This window comes from Microcaecilia unicolor, chromosome 4, assembly GCF_901765095.1.
Source record: "Microcaecilia unicolor chromosome 4, aMicUni1.1, whole genome shotgun sequence".
Taxonomy (NCBI): Eukaryota; Metazoa; Chordata; class Amphibia; order Gymnophiona; family Siphonopidae; genus Microcaecilia; species Microcaecilia unicolor.
In genome coordinates this window covers 139,107,478-139,134,020 of record NC_044034.1, presented here as the reverse complement: position 1 = coordinate 139,134,020, position 26,543 = coordinate 139,107,478, and the positions used below count along the sequence as shown (strand labels likewise).

At 44.2% G+C, this 26,543-nt stretch overlaps 1 protein-coding gene across 1 annotated transcript in view; it reads left to right on the top strand.

Annotated features, from left to right (window-relative positions):
* Nucleotides 1-26,543, top strand: part of HIPK3 (homeodomain interacting protein kinase 3) — a 283,073-nt gene that overhangs the window by 125,184 nt on the left and 131,346 nt on the right. The window contains 4 exon segments of the mRNA XM_030200637.1: nt 1,932-2,051; nt 7,562-7,648; nt 21,993-22,177; nt 23,165-23,324. Of these exon segments, the coding sequence (XP_030056497.1) occupies nt 1,932-2,051; nt 7,562-7,648; nt 21,993-22,177; nt 23,165-23,324 (552 nt within the window).

The window sequence follows — 26,543 nt, the reverse complement described above, 5'->3', positions numbered from 1 at the left end:
GTAGGGTAGCTTTGTATCCCTCCCGCTTCGGCGGTGTTAGGGTAAGCCAGCTCCTCCTGCAGTTGCGGTAGCAGGATAAGCCAGTTCCCCCCGTGTCGGCGGGTGTGGTTTCCCGCCCACCACCCCCGGCGGTGGTGCGCTGGAATATTTCCCCTCCCCCGCTTCGGCGGTGGTGAGCTGGGCAGAGTGTCCCTTTGTGGGTGTAATTCTCTAAGTGCTGAGTCCTGCGGATGGAGCTTTGATATCGACATACTGGGGAATTTCCGGCAGCACATGACCACATATAGGGAGGCAAAAGATTGCTCTCTATCTCCACCTGCTGGTAGATGGACACAACCCACCAGTCTATGGATTGATCGGCTATGATTAAGGGAAAGAAAATTATCAGCTATGATACATAATTTTACCTTAACTCTAGTGCCATTCTCACCTCTTCAGCTTCAGGTGATGAAGTAGTATTTGGGTGACAGCCTTTGCATACATCTCTGTGTGAGCAGTGGCCTAGGAATCGAGCGTAGGATGTAAGATTGTAGGTTCACGTCCCTCCTTTTCCACTTTCTACAGCTGTTCCCTCTAGGATACTAGCTACAGCACCAATCAATATGGCTTCAGCAATTGCAAGTGCTGGTTTTAAGTCATTTAATATCCTCTTTCCTTTTTCCAACCACTGTTTGGTGTGCTTTTTGCCTGTTGTCTCCATGGGTGATTTGCTTTGTTCTCCTGCTTTAGAGCCTTTGTAAGTCTCCGGCAGAGTGTAGGTTAATAGCCTATGTAAGCTAGGCATCAGTTTTGTTCCACTGACAGTACTCTCCTTCCCAGGATGGCTGTAGTTTTGCTGCCCTTCACATTTTCTTTTTGGCTCACAGCAGTCTTTGTCATTAAGGTTTCCCATTTTTGGGGGTATTCTTCAGCACTTCTAAAGTTTGCTTCTCTTCAATAGGCTTACTTGGCATTCAGTACTTGCTTTCTCAAGGGTCTTTTTTGAGGTTTGTTTGTTCTTGGCTTAGGTTTTTCTATCATTTGTTGACTTTTCTCTGATAGTCCTTCCTTATTTGGAGGACTGCTTTGCTACATCCCATTGGTCTGGACTAGACTGGTAGAGATGAAAAGGAAGGGGAGAGTGTCTTGCCTGATATTACTTTTCCTTTAGTCATACCAGACCAGTCCAGAAGCCCTCCTTCACTGTTTTTTTTCCTTTGGTTTATATTGTGTGTGGAGATCGCGTCTTGGATTTACTATATCGATTTTTCTTAGGTCACACATCTTGAGTACGAGCCACACTATAGGTTGTAGCTCAAACTACGTCTCCTGACTCAGTGAAATATCTCTTCATGTCAGTTGAGTATGAGCCACACTGCAGGTTGTAGCTGAAGCCATGTCTCCTGACTTAGTGAAATATCTGTGTATCTCAGTTAAGTATGAGCCACGCTTCATATTAGTTTTGCATGGGTATCTTGACTCTTCTTACGTTTGAGTGAGCAGTGTCCTGTTCACCTCAGGTTGCTATACTTTCAAGATTTTAGCGTCATTACAACTGAGTTGGTTTGTTCTGTTATTTTTGAGTCACAATCTGTCAGGTAACAGCCACACATGTTGCAGCTCAGGCCCAGTGATTTTGATGACTAGGGTATTTGTAATGTTCTTCGCTATAGATGTCATGAGCATCATTGCTTGGGTATAAGAAAAACTAAAACTTCCAGGCTGCATGATACCCTTAAGGGGGCAAATTGGAACTATTTTTTCTCTCCATCTCCTTCCACTGGTGGATGGACATAGCCTATTGGTCTAATTAACAGGTAAGACATACTTTCTCTTTCAAAATCAGTATGGAATTTAATAGTTGATATATTTTTCTATGTGCTTGGGCTAAGGTTTTTGTACTATAAAGGACAATGTAACAGTGAATGTTTGTTTTTTTCATCCATTCCCAGATTCGGTATATTTCACAGACCCAGGGATTACCAGGAGAGCAGCTGTTAAATGTAGGAGCTAAAACTTCACGTTTTTTTTGTAGAGAAGCAGATGCACGATTTTCTGGATGGAGACTCAAGGTAACAAACATCCAGTATAAATATTCGATTAGAAATGTATGTGTATAAGTATTTTTACCTTAAGTTCCTGTACTTGAACAAAGTTATTTTTGGAAAATCATGTTGCATATTAGTTAAGAATAATATACGAAATCAAAGGCTGAAACTAGCATTTCATGGTCTGTTAAGTGGGAGGACTCTTGATTATTTCCTCATGTCATTCTGCAGTGGGGGAATGTGCAGGTATAAAGTCTGCTGCAATAGTCTGATGTTAATTTTTAGAATGACAGTATTGTGTGCTTGGTTTATGTCCTATTTTGTGTGCTTAGTATATGTCCTATTCTGCTATGGTATTCCTTTCCTAATAAAGGTTTTGTTTTGTAAGCAACCTTGGTTAACATTTGAGAAAAAAGTAGTTTTTAGCAAGTTTTAATAAAGGTAAATATAAACATTTAGTTTGTTTCACTCTAGTGGCAGTAGTTTAGTTCCAGTGATAAAAGGCAACTTATATATCTGTGAGGGTGTACAGCAGATTTAATTAGCTGTCTATGGAGGTGTTCTCCATAGACAGCAAGATTGATCAGGCGCATAAGTGGGTGATATTGCATTGCTAAACTGGTCTCTTTGAGAAATGACCTAGTTCTGACAAATATCCTGTGTGGTTTGACGTTTTAAAGACCATTCATGGAGCTGAAGAACACAGCTTGTCTAGTTCTGATTGCTTGGCTTGTAACCGACTTGAAGTCGTATATGATTAGGAATCAGTCACAAATTCATGCTTCTCATGGCATAGCTAAAGGGAGGCTGCACTTCTCGATTGACATAATGCATAGCAGCTTGATTATCTGGATTAGAATTGATACTCCAGGATGTCAACCTTAAAGGGAGCAGCAATATTATTGTTAGTATGGAGCCGTTTGTCTGTGCAAGCAAGAGTCTTCATTCTGCCTTGTAGTGATTATGAGAACAATTGAGGCGATCTTTTTGGCCTCTGAGACATTCTTCCACAGTACTTGTAATTCACTATGGTTTATTTGCGCTTGATAAACCACCATACTTAACAGGTAGATTACATCAGTTTACAAAATTAGAAATAAAAAGAGATAATAGGAAAGGAACTACAAATCGTGGCAAAGAATACACAGTCGTGACAGGTTACCGATCACTAATAACAGATCAGCAGGTTCAGTTGGACCGTTAGATGACCGAGGAGTAAAAGGGGTAATCAGGGAAGACAAAGCCGTAGCGGAGAGATTAAATTAATTCTTTGCTTCGGTCTTCACCGAGGAAGATTTGGGTGGGATACCAGTGCCGGAAACGGTATTCAAAGCTGACGAGTCAGAGAAACTTAATGAATTCTCTGTAAACCTGGAGGATGTAATTGGGCAGTTCTACAAACTGAAGAGTAGCAAATCTCCTGGACCGGATGGTATTCATCCCAGAGAACTGATAGAACTGAAAAATGAGCTTGCGGAGCTATTGTTAGAAATATGTAATTTATCCTTAAAATCGAGCATGGTACCGGAAGATTGGAGGGTGGCCAAAGTAACGCCGATTTTTTAAAAAGGTTCCTGAGGAGATCCAGGAAATTATAGACCGGTAAGTCTGATGTCGGTGCCGTGCAAAACGGTAGAGACTATTATTAAGAACAAAATTACAGAGCATATTCAAAAGCATGGATTAATGAGACAAAGTCAACATGGATTTAGTGAAGGGAAATCTTGCCTCACCATCTACTACATTTCTTTGAAGAGGTGAACAAACATGTGGATAAAGGGGAGCCGATTGATACTGTGTATCTGGATTGTCAGAAGGCGTTTGACAAAGTATACCTCATGAAAGACTCCAGAGGAAATTGGAGCGTCATGGGATAGGAGGTAGTGTTCTATTGTGGAATAAAAACTGGTTAAAAGGTAGAAAATTTGCTGATGACACAAAAGTTATTTAAAGTCGTTAAATCACGGGAGGATTGTGAAAAATTACAAGAGGATCTTACAAGACTGGGAGACTGGGCGTCTAAATGGCAGATGATGTTTAATGTGAGCAAGTGCAAAGTGATGCATGTGGGAAAGAGGAACCCGAATTATAGCTACGTCATGCAAGGTTCCACGTTAGGAGTCAGACCAAGAAAGGGATCTAGGTGTCGTCATTGATGATAAGTTGAAACCTTCTGCTCAGTGTGCTGCTGCGGCTAAGAAAGCAAATAGAATGTTATGTATTATTGGGAAAGGAATGGAAAAAAAATGAGGATGTTATAATGCCTTTGTATCATTCCATAGTGTGACCGCACCTCGAATATTGTGTTCAATTCTGGTCGCCGCATCTCAAAAAAGATATAGTGGAATTAGAAAAGGTGCAGAGAATGGCAACGAAAATGATAAAAGAGATGAGACGACTTCCCTTTGAGAAAAGGCTAAAGTGGCTAGGGCTCTTCAGCTTGGAGAAAAGGCAGCTGAGGGGAGATATGTTAGAGGTCTATAAAATAATGAGTGGAGTTGAACGGGTAGATGTGAAGCATCTGTTCACGCTTTCCAAAAATACTAGGACCAGGGGCATGCAATGAAGCTACAATGTAGTAAATTTAAAATGAGTTGGAGAAAATTTTTCTTCACTCAAAGAAAATGTTCCACTCCATATGGAAACTCAGAAGAGTAAAACCTTTCTTCCCAAGGGCCATTTTTCGAAACCTGGTACAATCGATGGTACCGGGTTCTTGAAAACTGGATTGGCCGCTGTCGGAGACAGGATGCTGGGCTTGATGGACCCTTGGTCTTTTCCCAGTATGACGGTGCTTATGTGCTAAATTTGTCAAAGGCTTTCTGGAAATCCAGATACACTAAATCAACCAGCACACCTTTATCCACATGTTTATCACGCCTTCAAAGAAATGAAGCAGATTGATGAGGCAAAACTTCCCCTGGCTGAACCTATGCTTACTCTTACTCATGTTTGAGTTCTTTCAGTACCCTAGGATGCATACCATCCGGTCCAGGTGATTTACTACTCTTTTAATTTGTCGATTTGGCTCAGTACTACTTCCAGGTTCATCGAGATTTCTTTCAGTTCCTCTGCATCATCACCTTTGAAAACCATTTCTGTTACAGGTAGATCTCTTACATCTTCCGTAGAGACCAATTCAAAGAATTAATTCAATCTTTCGCTATGCCCTTTTCTTCCCCTAGTGCCCCTCTTATTCCTTCATGATCTAACGGTCCCACGGATTCCTGCAAAAGCTTTCTGCTTCTGATGAACCTGAAAAGGGTGTTAGTTTTGTCTCCATGGCAAGTTTTTCTTCATAATCTTTTAGCCTCCTTTATCAGTGCTTTGCATCTAGCTTGATACTGCTAATGTTGCTTCTTATTTTCTTCATTTGGATCTCTTTTCCATTCTTTGAAGGATTCTCTTTTGACCCTAGCCTCGTTCATTTCACCTTTTAACCATGCTGGTTGTCGTTTCCTCTTCTTTCCACGTTTGTTAATATGTGGAATACATCTGGTCTGGGCATCCACTATTGTAAACATTCATACCTTATTTAAAGTCCTAACTTTTGCGGCTGACCCTTTTGGCTTCTTTCTAACCATTTTCCTCATTTTGTCAGTCACCCTTGTGAAAATTGAATGCTGCTATAGTAGGTTTGTTTAGTGAATTCAAACCTCAAATTTGATCATATTATGATCACTGTTTCCCAGCGGATTCAGCATAGTTATCTCTCATACTATTCCCTGCATTCTACTAAGAACTAGATCTAAAATAGCTCCCCCTCTTGTTGGCTCTTGGACCAGTTGCTCCAAGAAGCAGTCATTTATTACATTTATCCACTCAATATTGGGGTGATTGAAATCATCCATTATTGTAATGTTGCCCAGTTTGCCAGCTTCCTAATTTCTGTAAACATTTGTTAATCTGTCCTTTCCTGGTGGACGATAGTACCTATTCTTTCCCTTTCAGAATAGGCTTCCCATTTCCCAGAATGTTGCCCAGTTCCTATCAAATATAAATCCCTCACCCACCTTCACCATGCATCGAGACTTCAGAGGTCTGCCTGCCTGTTGGGTCCTACTTGTGGAAAGGAAAGCATTTCTGAAAATGCTACCCCAGAGGATCTGCATGTCGGCTTTCTAGCTAAGAGTCTAAATTTGGCTTCCAGAACTTTCCTCCCACACTTTGTCATTGTTACCCATGTGTACCAAAACAGCTGGCTCCTCCTCAGCACTATCTAAAATCATATCTAGGTGATGTGTGATCTTGCGCCAAAGAGAGGGCCGTACATCGCATTAAAATGTGTAGTAGTTTGTCTATTTAGTATTTTGGGCAAGTCACAGAAGAAAACGGTGGCTTTGCCTCGCAAACAATGTGAGGTATCTTTTTTGCCAGCTCTGATCGTGTGCAGAAGGATTAGAGAAGATTTAATGCCAGTTTTGTTGTCTTCTGCAACCAGAAGTGCTTAAGTTTAAAAGACTGGTGGGCAGTAATGGAGCTTGTGTGCTCGTCGGATCAAAAATTTAAAGTGTCAGTATACCATGTCTCCTGATCTGTTGATGTGTGCTGACACTTTAGTTTTTGTTCCAACGTTCATTCAAGAAGCCACGCTTACTGCAAAACTGTTGTATACGTGCGTCCAGCAGGCTCCCCCTGATTTGTATTCAAAGTTTGTGTACATAAAATTTGCAAACTCTTAGCTTCCTGTATGCTATGGTATTTGTTTATGGTGGAAGCAGACATCTGTGTTTAGCTCTTCTTCTGCATCAGCCTCATAGCAGGTAGGTAGTGGTGATTGGGATATGCTTTATTAAATTCATGCTAAATCAAATTGTTAGGTCCAAAATTTATAAAAAGCAGGGGTTCTCAACAACAGCATCCAATATTTATATCCAGCGCTGACAATGTGCTCAACAGGATGTATACAAAAGATAGCAACAAACTCATATGTTAAAGACTTCAGCGGCGACTTCTTTCACAAGAGCCACACAAAACTATGTTGGAAGAGAACTATATGGGACGTTGGCAGCTTATTTTTTTAGACGGGACCCTGACGTAGCACATTGTGAATTGAGCACATTGTCAGTGCTGGACATAAATATTGGTTATTAAATTTATGCTGCTCTTTTGAAAAGCCGTGGGAATTCATTGTTGCTATTTGCACCAAATGAACCTAATTTTTTTCCCTGTATGTGTTCTGGGAGTTGGTTTGCATAAAAATAGAGAACGTACTCCTATTTGGATGCTGTTTTAGTGGAAGATATAATACATCAAATTAAGATACTTAGGGCCCGGTTTACTAAGCAGCTTTATAGGCGCATTAGCGTTTTTAATGCGTGTTAACATTTTACGCGTGTTAACCATGTACACACCTACAATATACCCAGAGGTGGCTACACCGTTAGCGTGCACGCAGTAATTCTAGGCACGTTAAAAAAGCTATTGCACCTTAGTAAATGGGGCCCTTAAGCGGTTTTGTGGTATATAATTAGAAAATATAGATGGTGAATGCTCTAATTCCTCCTCCCTGTTCCTCTCTGATAATAAACCAGACACTGGAAGAACATGAGACGGAGACTGGGATGAAGTCTAAAGAAGCCAGAAAGTATATTTTCAACAGTTTGGATGATATAGTGCATGTGAGTAATTAAAGGAAAAAGTGTTCAGTAATTGATCAGTTCCTGATTTACTTGTGTTTATTACATTTAGAATCCCATGTGATGTTTTTACAGTGATCTGAGAAATCATTTTGCATTTAGCTTTGTTTTTTTTCTCTGTGGCATCACAGCCAGCTGTTTCTTCATTAGCAGTCTGTAATGCTCTTGCCATTAGAGTATATACCCTGTGTTTTATCCCCAATTCACCACCTTTTTAGTGCCAGTATATTGTGAGGAAACAATAAAGTAACCTCTATTTTATATTTGACACCAGGGAAAATGATGGCAAAAATGAGTGGCTGATCCTTCTATCTCTGCTGCTAGTACAGCTTATATGTATATGTATAATATAAAAAACTCTAACCACTATAGGAGAGTACAAACTCTGAAAATAATAATCTCTAAACCTAATAAATAGAGTTTATATATGTATAATATAATACAGTATTCCTCCGGACTGGCCTAGAATGTGACTGATGGGTTGTGCACACCTTCCAGTAGGTGGAGTCTGAGAACTGACTCTTGAGAGCCTGTAAGAGCCCTGGCCAGCTATAGCTAGATTCAGTATTCTCAGTCAACAGCAGGTAGAAGGAGGTGAGCCCTTAGTCTCCTTTCTTGTCTTTTTTTCCTCTTTTCTTTTCTGTCTATTTAATAAATAAGTAACAGTGGATAGATTTAGTTAGTTTTAAGAGAACGGTGTTTGCGTTTTTCCATTGTTTTCTGTGCACCAGTGTCTCTTGCCTTTTAAAGAGGCTGAGACCAGCGGGTGTTTCCCTTCAGCCTCGGGGGTGTTACACTCTGGATGCTGAGTCTCTCCACCCTATTCTCCCTTTTTTCCTCCCTGCAGCGCTAAATGCTACTGAATACTGGAAGTGTACGTCAGCCTCTTCAGGGGAAGTGTGCTTGAGATTTGGGAGAGGCAGTTGAAAAAAAGAAAACAAAAAACAGCAAAGCTTATTCAAAGCCACAAATGAGCAGAGCAGCTTTGGTGCCACTGGTCTTGGCAGCGCTTTTGTTTTTCTGCTGGCTCCTGTGTTGAGTGTGCGTTCCCACTAATCAAAAAAAAAAAAAAAAAAAAAAAAAAAAGGCGCTTCCTTGTCATCAAGCAGATGCAGCCATTACAGATGGGTTGTGTCCATCAACCAGCAGAGGGAGATAGAGAGCACACTTTTTTCAGTGCCTCATACCAGCTTGCTCCACTGCCTCTCTTCAGTATTCTCTATCTCCCCTAGCAGAGTGGCTGCAGCTGCTTCGAGCTCCATCTAAAATCTGCCTGGAGGTTGCTCCTGTGCTTTTGCCAGTTGTTAGCAGGGGTGTTGGAGGCTATAGCAGCTTCACTTTAAAGGCACATAGGTTCGCCCTTTCTCTGCCTTACCCATACCTCCGTGGATGTGGACACATTGCTTAGCTTTCCCTGTCCTTCCCCACCAACAGTGGATGCAGGCACATAGGTTCGCCCTTTCCCTGCCTTTCCCACTCACCTGAGCCTCAGGAGTTCTATTTACCTCTGCTTTCCTCACAGCGTTAAAAAAAAAAAAAAAAAAAAAAAAAAAAGCGCTTAGACGCTGGAACAGAGGTTTTTCCTTGCCTTTTTCTGTGGGACCGGAGCTGTGATACTCGGTCCAGTGAGGTAAGAGTGTTTTCTGACTCCTCCAGGGTGAGCCCGCGATCGGGGCGATTTTGAATTTTACCGCCGTTTTCGGCGATGGCTGCAGAGACAGTAAAGCGCTGTTCCAAGTGTGACAAGCGCAGATCAGCAGCGGGGCTCTGTAAATCATGCTGTACAGACTTTAGAGCCGGCCTGAGCACGGCGAGCGACGATTCTTCGTGCTCTGAGCTGGCAGCGGGTGCCATTTTGAATTTACCACATGGCGCGACCTCCGCTGAGACGGAGAGTCCTGAGCCTGGGGGGAGGCCTCGGAGTGAGGCTGATATGGGACCTACTAGCCCCGGCAGAGATCCGGGTGCCCAGGGTGAGTTTTTTTTCCCGTGATTTTGTCTTATTAATGCATAAAGCATACATGCTTAAAAGAGCTCTCCCACAAAGCCCGGCATGAGCCTCTTCTAATGCCCCCCTCCCCCCGGTGGATTCTAGCCTGGGTATGCCCTCTGAGGCATTATTCCCTGATAAATGGCAGAATATGAAGCGCAGAAGGGCTCATTCTCCTTCAGAGAGTGCTGCACCTCCATTCCCCCCCGTGGTCGGGCTGCGAGTATTCGGAGGACTCTGGCAGGCCTTCATGGTCTGAGGAGCCAGAGTCTGCTGCAGAAGTGACTCAGGATCTGGACGATCCCTCCGCGGTGAGGATTTTCCACCGTGATGAGCTGCCAGCGCTTATTTCTGATGCCCTGCAGGCTCTCTCTATTGAGGACCCTGCCAGTGTCACAGCCTCCTCTGTGAATTCTAGGATGGCTAGTACCAAAAAGCCTGCTTGAGCCTTTCCTTTGCATGACTCCATCCAAGAGCTTATTTCGGCTCAATGGGCTGACCCCGAGGGACCTTTGAAAGTTTCCAGGGCTATGGGGCAATTATACCCTCTGAGTGAGGAGCATATGGCTCGCTTTGCTATGCCTAAAGTGGATGCCCTAGTCACAGCTGTGACAAAGAGAACTGCCCTCCCTGTTGAAGGAGGTGTTGCCCTGAAGGATATTCAAGATCGTAGACTGGAATCAGCACTTAAACGGTCATTTGAAATTGCAGGTCTCACTATTCGGGTGTCTGCATGCAGTTGTTATGCTGCTAGAGCCTGCCTGGCTTGGTTGCAACAGGCAGTGGAACAGCCCGGTGATGGAGCGGAGCCCTTTTCAGATGTGGCTCCGCGGATGGAGTCGGCCTTGTCCTTTCTTGCTGACGCCCTTTATGATATTGTCAGAGCTTCAGCTAAACACATGGCAGTAGCAGTGGCGGCTCGCCGTCTTCTTTGGCTACGGCATTGGGCGGCGGACATGGCCTCTAAGCAAAGGTTGGTGAAGTTGCCCTTTCAAGGCCTTCTCCTGTTTGGTGAGGAGTTGGAGAAGATTGTGAAGGGCCTAGGTGAGGCTAAACCCCAGCGCTTGCCCGAAGATAGGCCTCGGCCTTCCTCTAAGGGTGCGGCGGTCCACTCCTCTTACCTCGTTTCCGTGAAGCTCGAAGGTACCGCCCGGGGCGTTCTGCTGGGTTCACTTCTCGTGTCCGTTTTCAGCAGAGGAACTCCTTTCGCTCAGACAAATGTTCCACAGCCACTGGCTCAAGGCCTGGAGTTCAGGGGCGACCCTCTCAATGATGGTGCGTTGGCCCTCTCCTCGAGTCCTGTCATTGGAGGACGTCTTTCCCTGTCTTTCCTCAGATCAGTGGGTCTTGGACCTGATCAGAGACGGTTACAGAATAGAATTTGACGCCCCTGTAAGAGACGTGTTTGTGGAGTCCCGATGCGGTTCTGCCGCCAAACGGGCGGTGGTAGAGGAGACTACAAGGTCTGATTCAGATAGGGGCCGTGTCCCCGGTACCTCCCGCCAGACACGGCTGCGGCCGCTACTCCATCTACTTTGTAGTGCCGCGAAAAGGAGGGTCTTTTCGCCCTATTCTGGACTTAAAAGAATTAAACAAGTCCCTGAGAGTGCGGCATTTTCACATGGAAACCCTGCGCTCCGTCATTGCAGCGGTACAGCCAGGAGAGTTTCTCACGTCTCTGGACCTGAAAGAAGCTTACTTGCACATTCCAATTTGGCCCCCCGCACCAGAAGTTTCTGAGGTTTGCGGTGATGGGAAAGCATTTCCAGTTCCGGGCCTTGCCTTTTGGCCTCGTCACAGCTCCCCGCACCTTTTTGAAGGTTATGATGGTGGTAGCTGCCTTTCTAAGGCGAGAGGGTATTCGGGTTCACCCGTACCTGGACGACTGGCTCATTTGAGCAAACTCTGCTGCAGAGAGTCAGCATGTAACAGCCAGAGTGGTCTCAGTACTTCAATCTCTGGGCTGGGTCGTCAATTTGGCCAAAAGTCACCTGACCCCCTCGCAGTCTGTAGAATATTTGGGGGCCAGGTTCGACACAGCCTCGGGGTATGTGTACCTACCTGAGCAAAGGCGGTGCAAGCTTCAGAATCAGGTCTGTCTGCTCCTGAGGATGCCCTGCCCGCGAGCTTGGGACATTGTCCAGCTGCTTGGATCGATGACGGCCACCATGGAACTGGTGCCCTGGGCGAGAGCGCACCTGAGACCTCTACAGTATGCTCTACTCCAAAGATGGTCTCCAGTATCTCAGGTTTACCAATGCAGACTCTCTTGGCTCCCTGCGGCCCGACAGCATGGAGTGGTGGCTTTCAGACAGCATGCTGCGGCGAGGAATGCCGCTGGCGCTTCCCGATTGGTGCCTAGTGGTGACAGATGCCAGTCTGAAAGGATGGGGCGCACATTGCAAAGGGAAGCATGCCCAGGGTCTATGGACACCCGAGGAGTCGGAGTGGTCCATCAACCGCCTAGAGTTGAAAGCGGTGTTTCAGGCGCTTCTGGCCTTTCAAGTGATCCTGGAAGGATTGGCTGTCAGAGTGATGTCGGACAACACGACAGCAGTGGCCTACATAAATCGACAAGGCGGCACTTAGTGCAGAGCTCTAGCCGTGCAGGCTGTACAAATTTTCCACTGAGCCGAGCTGCATCTACAGTTTCTGTCGGCAGCTCACATTGCAGGTCAGAGCAACGTGCAAGCCGATTATCTAAGCAGGCATCAGATCGATCCAGCGGAGTGGGAACTTGCAGACGAAGTGTTCCTGCAGATATGTGCCAAGTGGGGCAAGCCCGTGATGGATCTAATGGCGACAAGCACCAATGCCAAAGTCCCGTGCTTCTTCAGCAGACGGAGAGATCTTCGCGCGGCGGGGTTGGATGCCTTGGCTCAACCCTGGCCTCCGGGCCTACTGTATGTGTTCCCTCCGTGGCCCTTGATAGGGCGAGTGCTCCTGCGGATTCGGCTGCATCCAGGAGAAGTGGTTCTCGTCGCCCCGGATTGACCCAGAAGGCCTTGGTATGCGGACCTCCGACAGATGCTCGTAGGGGATCACCTTCAGTTACCTCTGGTTCCCAACCTGTTGTCACAGGGTCCAGTGACCATGGGGATGCTGGCCCATTTGGTCTTATGGCCTGGCGATTGAGAGGGCGCAATTGAGAGGCAGAGGCTATTCCAATAAAGTAATTACCACTCTCCTGCAAGCCCGCAAGCGTTCCACTTCCGTGGCTTATGCCAGGATTTGGCGCCAGTTTGAAGTCTGGTGTGCTTCCAGAGAGATCACACCCCTGCGGGCTCCTGTCTCGCCGATTCTGGACTTTTTGCAGGATGGTGTACAAAAAGGCTTGGCCTATAATTCCCTGCGGGTGCAAGTGGCAACGTTGGCCTCCCTGTGTGGCAAGGTTGAAGGCTTGTCTTTAGCTGCTCATTCGGATGTGGCACGGTTTCTTAGAGGGGTGCTTTGGCTCCGTCCTCCCGTGCGTGCACCTTGTCCAGCTTGGAACCTGGGGCTAGCGCTGAAGGCCCTTCAGGGTGCTCCCTTTGAACCGCTTTGGCGTGCTTCAGAGAAAGATTTGACACTGAAGGCCGTCTTGTTAGATGGCCATTAATTCGGCGAGACGGGTGTCAGAGCTCCAGGCGCTGTCCTGTAGAGACCCTTTTCTGCAGTTTTCAGAGTCCAGGGTCACGGTTCGGACCATGCCTTCCTTCTTGCCTAAGGTGGTTTCAGCATTTCACCTAAACCAACCTATTTTCTTGCCCTCCTTTGTCGAGGAGGAGTTTCCAGAATCTTTTGGGCAATTGCACCTGTTGGATGTGCGCAGGACTCTGCTGCAGTATCTGCGAGTTACTAACTCTTTCAGGACCTCAGATCATCTGTTTGTTTTGCTATCAGGTCCTTGCAGAGGGTCTCCAGCGTCTAAAGCCACTATTGCCCGCTGGCTTAAAGAATCTATCTTTTCAGCTTATTTGCTTGCCGGCCGGCCTCCGCCTGATGCCTTTAAGGCGCATTCCACTAGAGGAATTTCCTCTTCTTGGGCTGAAACTGGAGCACTCTCTCTTCAAGAGATTTGTAGTGCAGCAACATGGGCTTCTAAGCTCTCGTTTGCCCGACATTACAGGCTGGATGTGGCTGCCAGGAGGGACACACATTTTGGAGCGCAAGTGCTGGCGCGTGGTGTGGCTTGTTCCCACCCTATCTAGGGATTGCTTTAATACATCCCATCTGTAATGGCTGCATCTGCTTGATGACAAGGAAGGGAAAATTAGGTTCTTACTGTGATAATTTTCTTTCCTTTAGTCATAGCAGATGCAGCCATGATCCCTCCCTGTCTGATGCTATCTGCTGTAAATCTATTTCAGGTTTTGTTCGTGTTTCCTGGAGGTTCCGCCCTTGGGATAAAGTCGGAAAACAGTCTTCAGGATTCTTGTTCAATTAAAGGAGGATGACTTAATTCCCTCCAGTTTCATATTTTGGAGGATGAGTTTATTCCCTCCGGGAGGATGTTTATTCCCTCCAGTTATGTCTCAGTGGAGGATGAGTTTCTGCCCTCCGGGAGGATGTTTCATTCCCTCCATCCTGAGTTAATGCCCTTTGTTGTAGGGCCATCGTTCGCTGTGAGGAAAGCTCATGTTATTCCCATTGCGGTTTGTCATACTGCTTTGGAAGCTTCAAATACTGAAGAGAGGCAGTGGAGGAAGCTGATATGAGGCACTGAAAAAAGTGTGCTCTCTATCTCCCTCTGCTGGTTGATGGACACAACCCATCTGTAATGGCTGCATCTGCTATGACTAAAGGAAAGAAAATTATCACGGTAAGAACCTAATTTTCCCTTCTGTGTATTGGGCCATGGCAGAGAAGCTTCACAGATGTTTGATCTGCCAGCGGCGGGGACTAGGAGCTAGTGGGGCGTGTAAACACCCCATAAACACCGGTGTGTTCCATCTGTCTTGAAGACTTGGGCTCGTTTAGATTCATTTTGTCAGACTCCCACTAGCACTATCTGATTACTTTATATTGCTGATTTGATATGGGTATTGTCATGAAATGCTGCTGTTGTTCTGTTTTTTTTTTTCCTTTTTGTTTCTTTATTTGCCATGGATTATTGTTACTTTTGGTTTTTCCTTTTTGTTTTGTGTTATGCTTGGAAAACCTTAATAAAAATATGAAACAGGAGAATAATGTGGTAGAGCAAAAAAAAAATAAAATAAAACCAGGTAAAACTTTCCCTATGCATCAGGATATCCGGGATATCATACATTCTCAATGGGATGTCCCTGATTCTCCTTTTAGGCTCGCTAGGACATTGGTTCGTCTTTATCCGGTGCCAGATTCGGACAAGGCCCTTCTTAAACCCCTCGTAGTGGACACAGTTGTCTCACCAAGCAGAATACGATCCCTGTGGATGGGGGCACCACCTACTACTACTACTACTATTTATCATTTCTATAGCGCTACAAAGCGTACGCAGCGCTGCACAGACATAGAAGAAAGACAGTCCCTGCTCAAAGAGCTTACAATCTAATAGACAAAAAATAAAGTAATCAAATCAATTAATGTGTACAGCCTTTCCTCATAGGGAAGTCGTCCCATCCCCTGTATCATCTTTGTTGCCCTTCTCTGCACCTTTTCCAATTCCTCTATATCTTTTTTTGAGTCCTCTATATCTTTTTTGAGGTGCGGCGACCAGAATTGAACACAATACTCAAGGTGCGGTCGCACCATGGAGCGATACAACGTCAGACTAATATCCTTATTTTTGTTTTCAATCCCTTTCCTAATGATACCCAAAGTTCTATTTGCTTTCCTAGCCACAGCCGCACATTGAGCAGAAGTTTTCAACATATCATCAACGACGACACCTAGATCCCTTTCTCGGTCCGTGACTCCCAACGCTGAACCTTGCATTACGTAGTTATAGTTTGGGTTCCTCTTTCCCACATGCATCACTTTGCACTTGTTCACATTAAACGTCATCTGTCATTTAGACGCCCAGCCTCCGTCTCATAAGGTCCTCTTGTAGTTTTTCACAATTTTCCCGAGATTTGACGACTTTGAATAACTTTGTGTCATCGGCAAATTTACCTCACTAGTAACCCCATCTCTAGATCATTTATGAATATGTTAAAAAGCAGAGGTCCCAGCACAGATCCCCGAGGGACCCCGCTAACTACCCTTCTCCATTGTGAATATTGACCTTTTAATCCTACTCTCTGTTTCCTATCTTTCAACCAGTTTTTAATCCACAGTAAGACAGTACCTCCGATCCCATGTCCCTCTAATTTCCTCTGTAGTCTTTCATAAGGGACTTTATCAAACGCCTTCTGAAAATCTAGATAAACAATATCAACCAGCTCACCTTTGTCCACATGTTTGCTCACCCCTTCAAAGAAATGTAATAGATGTGAGGCAAGATTTCCCTTCACTAAATCCATGTTGATTTTGTCTCATTAGTCCATGCTTTTGAACATGCTCTGTAATTTTGTTCTTGATAATAGTCTCTACCATTTTGCCCGGCACCGACGTCAGACTCACCGGTCTATAATTTCCCGGGTCTCCTCTGGAACCTTTTTTATTGTTAATATAATTTTTATTGATTTCATATACTTACAGAGATATCAACACTGCATAGTATAATACAGCCAATAATTACAAAGTAAACAAGAAAAGAATACTTCTTCAAATAACTGTACATCACTTGGCTTCTTTAGACCTCTGCATAAAAGAAGAGGGGGGGGGGGGTAGGAATCTGTGAAGTTATCACCACTTTACATACTTAAGTTAGGCAATATTTATGGTTCCGTATATCCCATTACAAACTTGATCTCTGCAGTTCTCTACCATCTAGGAAGGTCTGGAGTTGATCAGGTGTGTAGTATATATATTTTATCTGATTTAATCTAATAACACATTTGCAGGGATATGCCAGTAGGAAAGAACCCCCTAATTCCAGAACTTTAGACCTCATAGAAATTTTTTTCGCTTTTCCTGAGTGAATTTAGTCACATCAGGCTAAAGCCAAATCTTCTGGCCAGCAAATACCCTATTTGTTGACTTAAAATAAAGATGCATTATTGCATTTAAGTCCTGTTGAAAAACGAACAAAACTAACAATGTCCCTCTTTCATCTTCAGTAGTCTGTTCCAGAATGGCTGTGACGTTTTGCAAATCTGTTGGGTCCTCTGTATCTATTTTTTTCATTGTAGTTGGTATATAATAAATCTTGTTCAGCGGGGGAAACACTTCTTGAGGAAATTTCAGATTTTCTTTCAAATATGTTAAACATGTCATTTGGTGATACAGCCAGCAACCTTGGAAAATTCAATACACGGAGATTCAATCTCCTGTTATAATTCTCCACTTCTAATTTTCTTCTTAAATCTATAGTATCCTTTATCACAGCCACTTTAAATTCGTCATTTTTTTTAGTCTCTCTCTGTAAGGTCTCAATTTTTAAGGAAAAATCTTGCTTCACCAATTCAAGGGAGTTCTTTACCTCCTGAACATTTAGACTCAAAAGTTTTACCTCTTCAGATTATTGTTTCAGGGTCTTTTCTATTTCTAAGAGCTTCATTCAGATCCTATCCAAGCTCACTTCCATCTCTCCTGCTGCCCCAGATGTCTTTTTTTAAATATCGGCGTTACATTGACCACCCTCCAGTCTTCTGGTACTACGCTCAATTTAAAGGAGAAATTACAAATCATTAACAGTAGCTCTGCCAGCTCATTTTTTAGTTCTATCAGTACCCTGGGGTGAATACCATCCGGTCCAGGAGATTTGCTACTCTTCAGTTTGCAGAACTGCACCATTACGTCTTCCAGGTTTACAGATATTTCATTAAGTTTTTCCAACCTTTCAGCTTCGAATACACTGTCCAGCACTGGTATCCCACCCAAATCTTCCTCGGTGAAGACCGAAGCAAAGAACTCATTTAGTTTTTCTGCTATTTCTTTGTCTTCCTTGCACGCCCCTTTTACACCCCAGTCATCCAGCGGGCCAACCAATTCTTTTGCCAGCTTCCTGCTTATTTGAAAACTACGGAGGACTTTCGTCGTACAGATCGTCTTTTCCTGCACATTGGTAGTTCCCATGAGGGGCTAGTGACTTCTAAACCCACCACTTTCTGGTGGCTTAAAGAGATGATTGCTTCTGCTTACCTTCTGCCTGGGAGGCCTATTCCAAACGGGGTCAAAGCCCATTCCACTAGGGGACAAGCTGCATTAGAGCATTTTTTGGTTCAGCCTTTGGAAATTTATAAGGCAGCCACTTGCTCCTCTTTGCACTCTTTTCTAAGCTTTACAGATTGGATGTTCAGCGTCGTCAAGAGGCCATTTATGGTACAAGAGTTCTCATGGTGGGTTTACTGAGGACCCTCCCTTCGGAGTACTGTTTTGTAACTTCCCATCAGTCACATTCTGGGTCGGTCTAGAGGGACGCTAAGGAAGGAGAAATGAGTTCTTACTTTCTAATTTGCTTTCCTTTAGTCCCTCCGTACTGGCACAGATCCCTCCCTGAGATGCTTGATCTCTAACGTTGAAGAGTGTTTGCTTTGTTTTTCGTTCGGAGTTTTTCTTTTGGAGCTGCTTTGGGCATTTCAGTTTCTTTCTAGTTGTATAAAAAATAATAATTACCCCCCCCCCCCCCCCCAACTCCATACACAAATGGCATATGTAACCAGTGTGCGGTGAATGTGCTTTAGCTTTGTTGGAGTTAGCAAGAAGCACATATTCATGATATATTGTAGTTGCTCAAGTTTCCCAGTTGCACAGAAACAAATGGTCTGGTTTTCTTTCTTCTCCTGCTTTGATAATACTAAATTTAGCTAGATCTGGCCAGGGCTCTTATTGGCTATCTCAAGAGTCAGTCCACCTTCTGGAAGGAGTGAACAACCCATCAGTCACATTCTGTGCCATTCTGGAGGGACTAAAGGAAAGCAAATTGTGCGAATCACAATCGAGACACTAGCTTTATTTAGGACTTAGAGTTAAGAAGAAATAGATAAAATACATGTACAAGTTGGTAAATTTCTCTCAAATTATTTTGTCTTCAGTTTCATATGAAAACTTTAATAATGCTTCATACACAAGGGTTAAGAATTCCACATCTGGGCAGCTGGATAAAATTATCACATAATAGCAAATAGACTATAATACCTCTTGCTAATGGAAAGTATAAATCAGTTTGTCATTGGCACATAACCAGTTTACTGCATTCTTTGATGGTGTTCCAGTTCAATGCAGGCTATGGATAACAATAGTTATAGTGGAATTAGAAAAGGTGCAGAGAAGGGCGACGAAAATGATAAAGGGGATGGGACGACTTTCCTATAAGGAAAGGCTAAAGCGGCTAGGGCTCTTCAGCTTGGAGACAAGGCCACTGAGGGGAGATATGATAGAGGTCTATAAAATAATGAGTGGAGTTGAACGGGTAGATGTGAAGCATCTGTTCACGCTTTCCAAAAATACTAGGACTAGGGGGCATGCGATGAAGCTACAATGTAGTAAATTTAAAACAAATTGGAGAAACTTTTTCTTCACTCAACATGTAATTAAACTCTGGAATTCGTTGCCAGAGAATGTGGTAAAGGCGGTTAACTTAGTGGAGTTTAAAAAAAGGTTTGGACAGCTTCCTAAAGGAAAAGTCCATAGACCGTTATTAAATAGACTTGGGGAAAATCCACTATTTCTGGGATAAGCAGTATAAAATGTTTTGTACATTTTGGGGATCTTGCCGGGTATTTGTGACCTGGATTGGCCACTGTTGGAAACAGGATGCTGGGTTCGATGGACCTTTGGTCTTTCCCAGTATGGCAGTACTTATGTACTTATGTGTTGTACACTTACGTAGAAATCATTTCTCTAGTTCGAGAAAAATATTACTTGTTGGTTGGTGCCTTTATCAGTCACTCTTTTTGTAGGAAATGTGGGAGTGAATGAATCCTTGGATGTTCGAAGATTTTTTACATGGGAGAATTTTGGCTGAAGTAAAACTTTTAATTGCACAGATTAACACTTTGAATCAGCAGCCCTAGTGCAAATGTTAAATGGTAGCCAGTGAAAATCATATGTGTCCTGAAGAGATTAATGGGTGATTTGCCTCATAAGCCTGAGTAATTTTGATTTAAAACATTTATTAGACTCCACCCCCCCCCCACCCCAAAGTATAAAATTATTTTGCCCATAGAAATGACAAAACACTTTAATAGTGAGGAGTTCATTGGTGGAAAGAGGTCACAGAATTCTCATTTGTTTCAGTAAGTTTTGCAAGATTGGCTGAAAAAGACCATGAAAAGAGCAAAAACTTTTACTTACCAGGCAAATTTACGATTGATATTACTGACTAAAGAAGTGGAGTACTAGGGATCTTTTGTTTAGTGGTTTGAGGTGGATGTTATAGAAATATACACATGTAAAATCTGTTAAACTTATGAGAGATTGGCTCGTACTTTCCTTTGCTTCAAAGGAAAATATACAGTACTTGAAGTGGTAATTATAATTCACTATAATTAGTCACCCCTTCCCCCCCTTAGTGTCCTACAAACTTGGGGGGGGGGAAGGATACATAATCCAGGTCTTCACAGAACTCTCTCTCTCCAGCAGTATCGCCACAACGTATTTGGGATCAAGTAGATGAAGTAGGCAAAGGCTAGTGACACATAAACAGTACCCTCCCTCCCAGGTAGTGCAGAGGACTTTGATCCTAGGGAACTGGGTTTGATTCCCACTGCAGCTCCTTAATCCTCCATTCCCCAGGTACAAATAAGTATCTCTACATACTATGTAAACCACTTTGAATGTAGTTACAAAAATCACAGAAAGGTGGTATATCAAGTCCCATTCCCTTTCCCTTCCCTTTCTCAATGATGATTCAAGACATGAGCTGTTGCTTATTGAGTGGCTGTTCCTTCTGCTGCCTTTCAAAGCAGTCAGGTTTGAGGTAGGAGAGGGGTGAAGAAAACAATTCAGTACAGTGGAATGTGAAATGTATTGACATCCTCTGTTTAGTCCCTGGTGGTGATTCTTGGGGGTGTCATGCGCAGGAGACTTGAGTGAAGGGATGTGGAGGAAAACAAGTTAATGAGTAGAAGAAGAAGAAAAAAAATGGAGATGTCAGGACCAAGTGGTTCCAGGGGGGTGGGGGGTAGAGGAAAGTGAGTGAGAAGATTAGGGGGCGGATGCATGGAGTGTGACTGGGTCCCAGAGCATTGTTTGGGAAGGTGAGGGGAAATCCAGGGGGGTGAGGAGAGGGTTGGGGGGGGGGGTTAAAGTTCAGTAGTACTTTGACAGATGAGGGAATAGAAGGAAGTTCTGGTGTGTAAAGGATTAGTCCCCTCCTTACCTCTGTTCCTTGATTCTTCCATTCTCATTTGTATCTAAACTACTACTACTACTACTTAACATTTCTAAAGCACTACTCGGGTTACGCAGCCCTGTACAATTTAACATAGAAGGACAGTCTGCGCAACGAGCTTACAATCTAAAGGACACGTGAACAGTTAGTCTGATAGGGGCAATCAAATTGGAGCAGTCTGGATTTCCTGAAAGGTAAGAGTTAGGTGCCGAACGTAGCATTGAAGAGGTGGGTTTTAAGCAAAGACTTGAAGATGGGCAGGGAGGGGGCTTGGCATAAGGGCTCGGGAAGACTGTTCCAAGCATAGGGTGAGGCGAGGCAGAATGAGCGGAGCCTGGAGTTGGCGGTTTATCAAACTATCTGTAACCAAGACCTTATTCACATGGCCACAGAAAGCATGTGACAATCTGGAGGAGGCAGTTGATTTCTGTGGAGGGTTGTCCCAGGTTGGGACCCTAAATGTGAGTTTCAGGATCCCTTTTGGACACTTGGCCTATAGTTTGGAAAGTCCTAATATAAACCTTCATTCCCCTTTCAATCCTTTTTTCTTTCCCCCATATTCTTTGTTTCTTATTCTTCCTTCTTCCTTCCTAGCACCAGTCATTGTTTCCCCTCCCCAAATAAACTAACCAGAAATGCAAAGAATACCATGAAATGACATTTATAAAATAATTTCATAGTTTAATATGCTATTATGTACACATGTATGAAACGGTGTTGCAGAATTTATAAACTCTTGCAACCTTCAGCTGCAACAATATAGAGTTCCTTTATGGCTATCTGCAGTTGAAATTAGTCTCAATCTTCCTCATTCTTTCCACTAGAAAGCTATAGGATCTCCATGGAATTGGGTAGACTGGATAAGCCATATGGTCTTTATCTGCCTACATTTTTCTGTTTCTATGTTTAGTATAGTACATGCTTCTCATTTTGACTGAGACCACACATTTCTTCTACCAGTTTTAATTCCCAGGAATGATTACGCTTTTATTTCTCAGGTGAATATGATGATGGATTTGGATGGAAGTGATATATTAGCAGAGAAGGCGGATAGAAGAGAATTTGTTAGCCTGTTGAAGAAGATATTGCTGATTGATGCTGATCTCAGAATCTCTCCTGCTGAGACATTGAACCACCCTTTTGTTAACATGAAGCACCTATTAGATTTTCCTCATAGCAATCAGTAAGTTCTTTTTTTTTTTCTTTTGTTTTGAGTGTTTTTTTTCTGTTCTCAAACTTGCCTGTCTTATAACACCGAGCCTGAGATTTCTCTCAGGATATCAAGGAGCTCAAACTTTCAACTTGTTTGTTTCTTGACTATTTTATTTATTACAAATGCTTGATATACCACATTATTGCCAAAAAGACTTCAGTGCAGGTAACATATGATTAAAAAAAAAAAAAAAGAAGAAAGAAAAGAGGAATAGGAAGAGAAGTACATAATGATGGATAGGGGAAAGATGGCAGAAATCGAAGTAATAAAGAGAGATTAAGAGGCTGACAGAAGGTAGCTTGAAAGAGATGTCTTGAATTTAGAGTATAACCTTTCTGATCTGAGCAATGGAGAGAGAATGTTCCAAAGTTTTGGGTTTAAATAGCTAAATGCTGTTTCTCTGGAGATCTGCATGCGAAGTGAGGAGGGCCAATGAGAGGTGAAATGAGCCTTGAGAGGAGTGTAGTGTATGATTTGGGGAGTAGGTAATGAGAAAGCAGTTAACAATAAGCAGGTGTAGTGGGCAGGAAGTCTTTAATTAGCAGGATCTTGAAGCGAAGCCAGTGTTTGAGATGCAGAAGGCGAGGGATGTGTTAAAACCAGTGTGCACTATAAATTTTATGTCTGTGGATTGTACTAATTGAAGGCGCTTGAGAGTATACAGATGAAACCCAGCAAAGAGGTAGTTATAATGATCGAGATGAGGAATGACTAAGGAGATAATCAGGGAATGAATGCAGTTCAGAGGCAAGAGGTGTCAGATTGATTTCTGTGAACTGCAAAGGATGAGTGAAGTAGCCAGGATCTACCCACCAGGGGGTGCAGTATTCTATCATACTGAGGATGTGTCTCCAGGAGCTTCTGCCAAGGAGGGAAGGGTTAGAACAGCTGTTGTAGTTGGCAATTGGATTGTTAGGCATACTACAAGATTTCATTCTTGTCTTTTCTGTTTTACAGCGTGAAATGTTGTTTTCATGTCATGGATGTTTGCAAATCTCATTCAAATTCACATGATTCAAATAATGGCAATAAAACGTCACTCCTAAGACCAGTCACCTCAGGCAGTGCAGCTAATGTGATGGCAAATGTCACCAAAATTGGCAGTGCCAGAGGTCAGGTAAGGAAGTTACTTTGTGCATTTAACATGTTTCTTGTTAAATTCCAAAATTTATTTTAGAACTTGCAGAATCAGATAGTCTCCGAGGATAAGCAGGCTTGCATATTCTCACATAAATGCCAGTCCATGTCACCCGGTCCGGCATTTATGCCAAAGTAAAAAAAAAAAAACAGAGCTTTGTGAAGCACAAGCCGTGCTCCACTATGCATGCGTGAGCACTTTACTGCCTGCTGCGAGAACGCAGTCCTCTCAGTTTTGTTTTTTTCCCACATGTAGAGAAGCTACACTTTTTGGTGTCTCTTCACACGTCTGGTAAAGAGCTTTTTTTGAGTGCCTTCGACCTTTCTTTTTTCTTTTTATTTCAGCTTTGTTTCTCTTTAAAAAAAAAAAAAGAAACTTTTTCTTTAGTTTTGCCCCCATTTAAGTTTTATTTTCATCGGCTGCTTTTTGGCCCTGACTCCAGTCGGGTACCCCTTTTTTCTGTGCCTTTGCCCCCTTTTTCAGGCACTATCGAGTCATTTGATTTGGCAGGTGAGGTCTTCCTGTCCATGTCCACGAAGACTCCCAATGGTTTCAAGTGTTGTACCCCGTGCAACCAGACCATCTTGGGAAAGGACACCTATTCTTGGTGTCTGCAGTGTCATGGGCCCAACCATAGCCCTGTGTACTCTGTCTTCATATGAAGAAGAAGACCCAGGTTTCTTCGGAGGCTCAACGTGAAAAGATTTTTGGAGCCAGATCCTCTTCCTCGACATTGAGCTTTGAAGCATCGGCATTGACGTAGAGTGTCACACCGGCATCGGGAGCATCGGTAAGCATGGCTTTTCTCGAGACCTTAAGACACTGGGAGCAGTGAGGCATCGAGTGGGTCTCCACCTGCCTCCAGGCCTCTTGCCGTGCAGGCCCCCCCCCCCCCCGGGACAGTCCATCGTTAGACCTGACCCCGAGGCGACGTGAGGATTTGACGTTGTCCTTATTGGCACCAAGGAGTATGGGTGACGTCCGGGTGAAGGCCAAGAAGCACCGTCATCGGTCACCCTCAATACATGGTGCCGAGAGATTTGGCACCCGAGAAGCATCGGTGCCGGGAGGACAGTTCTCTCTCCGTGCAGGAGGTGCAGATGCAATTGTCTCCAAGCAGCCAAGATCCTGCTCTCGTATTGGCTCCAGCACTTCTGCAACCTGTGCCTCATCCGACGCCCCAGCTTTTTCCGATGTCAGCCCTCGATAAGTGCATGTGGGCCTTGTTCCTTGAGCTGCTGGATGGCCTCATGCAGCGATATGCTTTGGTATTTGCACTTGCTATACCTCCCGGTGCGGCCTCCGATGCTGGCACCGCTTGTGGTTCCAGTGTCGACTACCACCCAGGCCGGTACCCCCTCAGTCAGTGGAGGAAGCTTTGCTGGAGTCGAGGAGGAAGCCGGTTTCTCTCTCCCGCCGGATGCCTTCTGCATCCACCTCCTCATCTAGGAGGTTTTTTGGCAAGTCAAGGAGTGCTCCCTACTACTACTACTCTAGGCGTAGGTACACTTCTTCGGCTTGTCAGCCTGCTCAGGCTCAGCCCCAGTGTGCTTGTTCTCGTCAACAGCGTGTGCCGAAGGCCCCTGCTGCTCTCCAATCAAAGCAAGGGACGAATTTATGACTGGCTCCAGCAGAGCACAGCTGCAGTAAAAGCGTCTGCCAGACGACTTGCTGGTCAAGGGAGGTTAAAATTTTTTTCACCAAAGGTGGCCTCCCATAATCTCCGACCGGTTGGTTCTTCAAATAGTCTATCTTAGATACACCCTCAGTTGGCTTTCCAAACCCCCAAATTGCCCACTGAGAGCTCATTCATTCAGCTCTCAGCACAAGCAGGTACTTGCAAAGGAACTCTCCACCCTTCTGAAGTCTCATGTGGTCGAACCCATGCCACCGGGGGGAAGAAGGGCAGGGATTCTGTTCCAGGTACTTGTGCAGAAAAAGGCAGGGGGGATGCGTCCCTTCCTAGACCTAAGGGTCCTGAACAAATTTCTAGTCCGAGAAAAGTGCAGGATGGTTTCCCTGGCCACCAATGATTCAGAAAAACAATTGGCTATGCTCTCTGGACTTAAAGGACGCATATACTTATATCCTGATACTTCCTGCCCACCAGAAGTATTTTCGATTTCAGCTGAGAACACATCACTTTCAGTATCGCGTGTGCCTTTTGGCCTTGTGTCAGCTCCCAGGGTCTTCCCTATCTGTTTAGTGATAGTCGCAGCATCGCTACACAGACTGGGAGTCCATGTGTTCCCATATCTCAACGATTGGCTGGTGAAGAGCACCTCAGAGGACAGTGCTCGGGAGTCCATGTGGATAACTGTTCAGGTGCTAGAACTACTAGGGTTAATTTTAAACTACACCAAGTCCCATCTGCATCCTGTCCAGCAGTTGGAGTTCATAGCCCTTCTCAACACACTGAAGGTTTGAGCCTAGCTCCTGGAAGCCAGAGCAGACAATCTTGTCTTGCTAGCGTCCAAGATTTGAGCCTCTCAGCAGGTCACAGCTTGGCAGATGTTGAGATTGCTAGACTGTATGGCTTCCACATTGTAACACCAGACACATCTTCACACAGTCCTGCCCACCTCCCCTTGGAGTTGTTTCCATTATTTCATTTTTATTCTTTTGCTTTGAAATTGAACTGAGAGGACTGTGTTGTTATGGCAGGCTGGAAGGCACGCTTTTATGCATGGTGGAGCACGGCTCACGCTTCACAAAGCTCTGTTTTTTTTTACTTTGGCATAAATGCTGGACCGGGTGACGCGGATCGATGTCTACCCATGTGTGAGAATATGAAGCCTGCTCTTCTCAAAGAATACTTGCTACAGGTAAGTAGTATCTTTGCTTTTTCTCTGGACAATAAAAAGTTTTCACTCAATGAATAGTTACTCTGGAACTCATTGCCAGAGGATGTGGTAACAGCGGTTAGTGTATCTTGATTTAAAAAAGGTTTGGACAATTTCTGGAGGAAAAGTCCATGGTCTGCTACATGGGGGAAGCCACTGCTTGTCCTGGGATTGGTATCATGGAATGTTGCTACTATTTGGGTTTTTGCCGGGTATTTGTGACTTGGATTGGCCACTTTTGAAAGCAGGATACTGGGCTAGATGGACCATGGGTCTGACCCAGTATGGCTATTCTTATGTTCATGTGGTAGTTGGGGATTGAAAAATTTCTGTTGCCATAGTGCCCGCTGGTGGT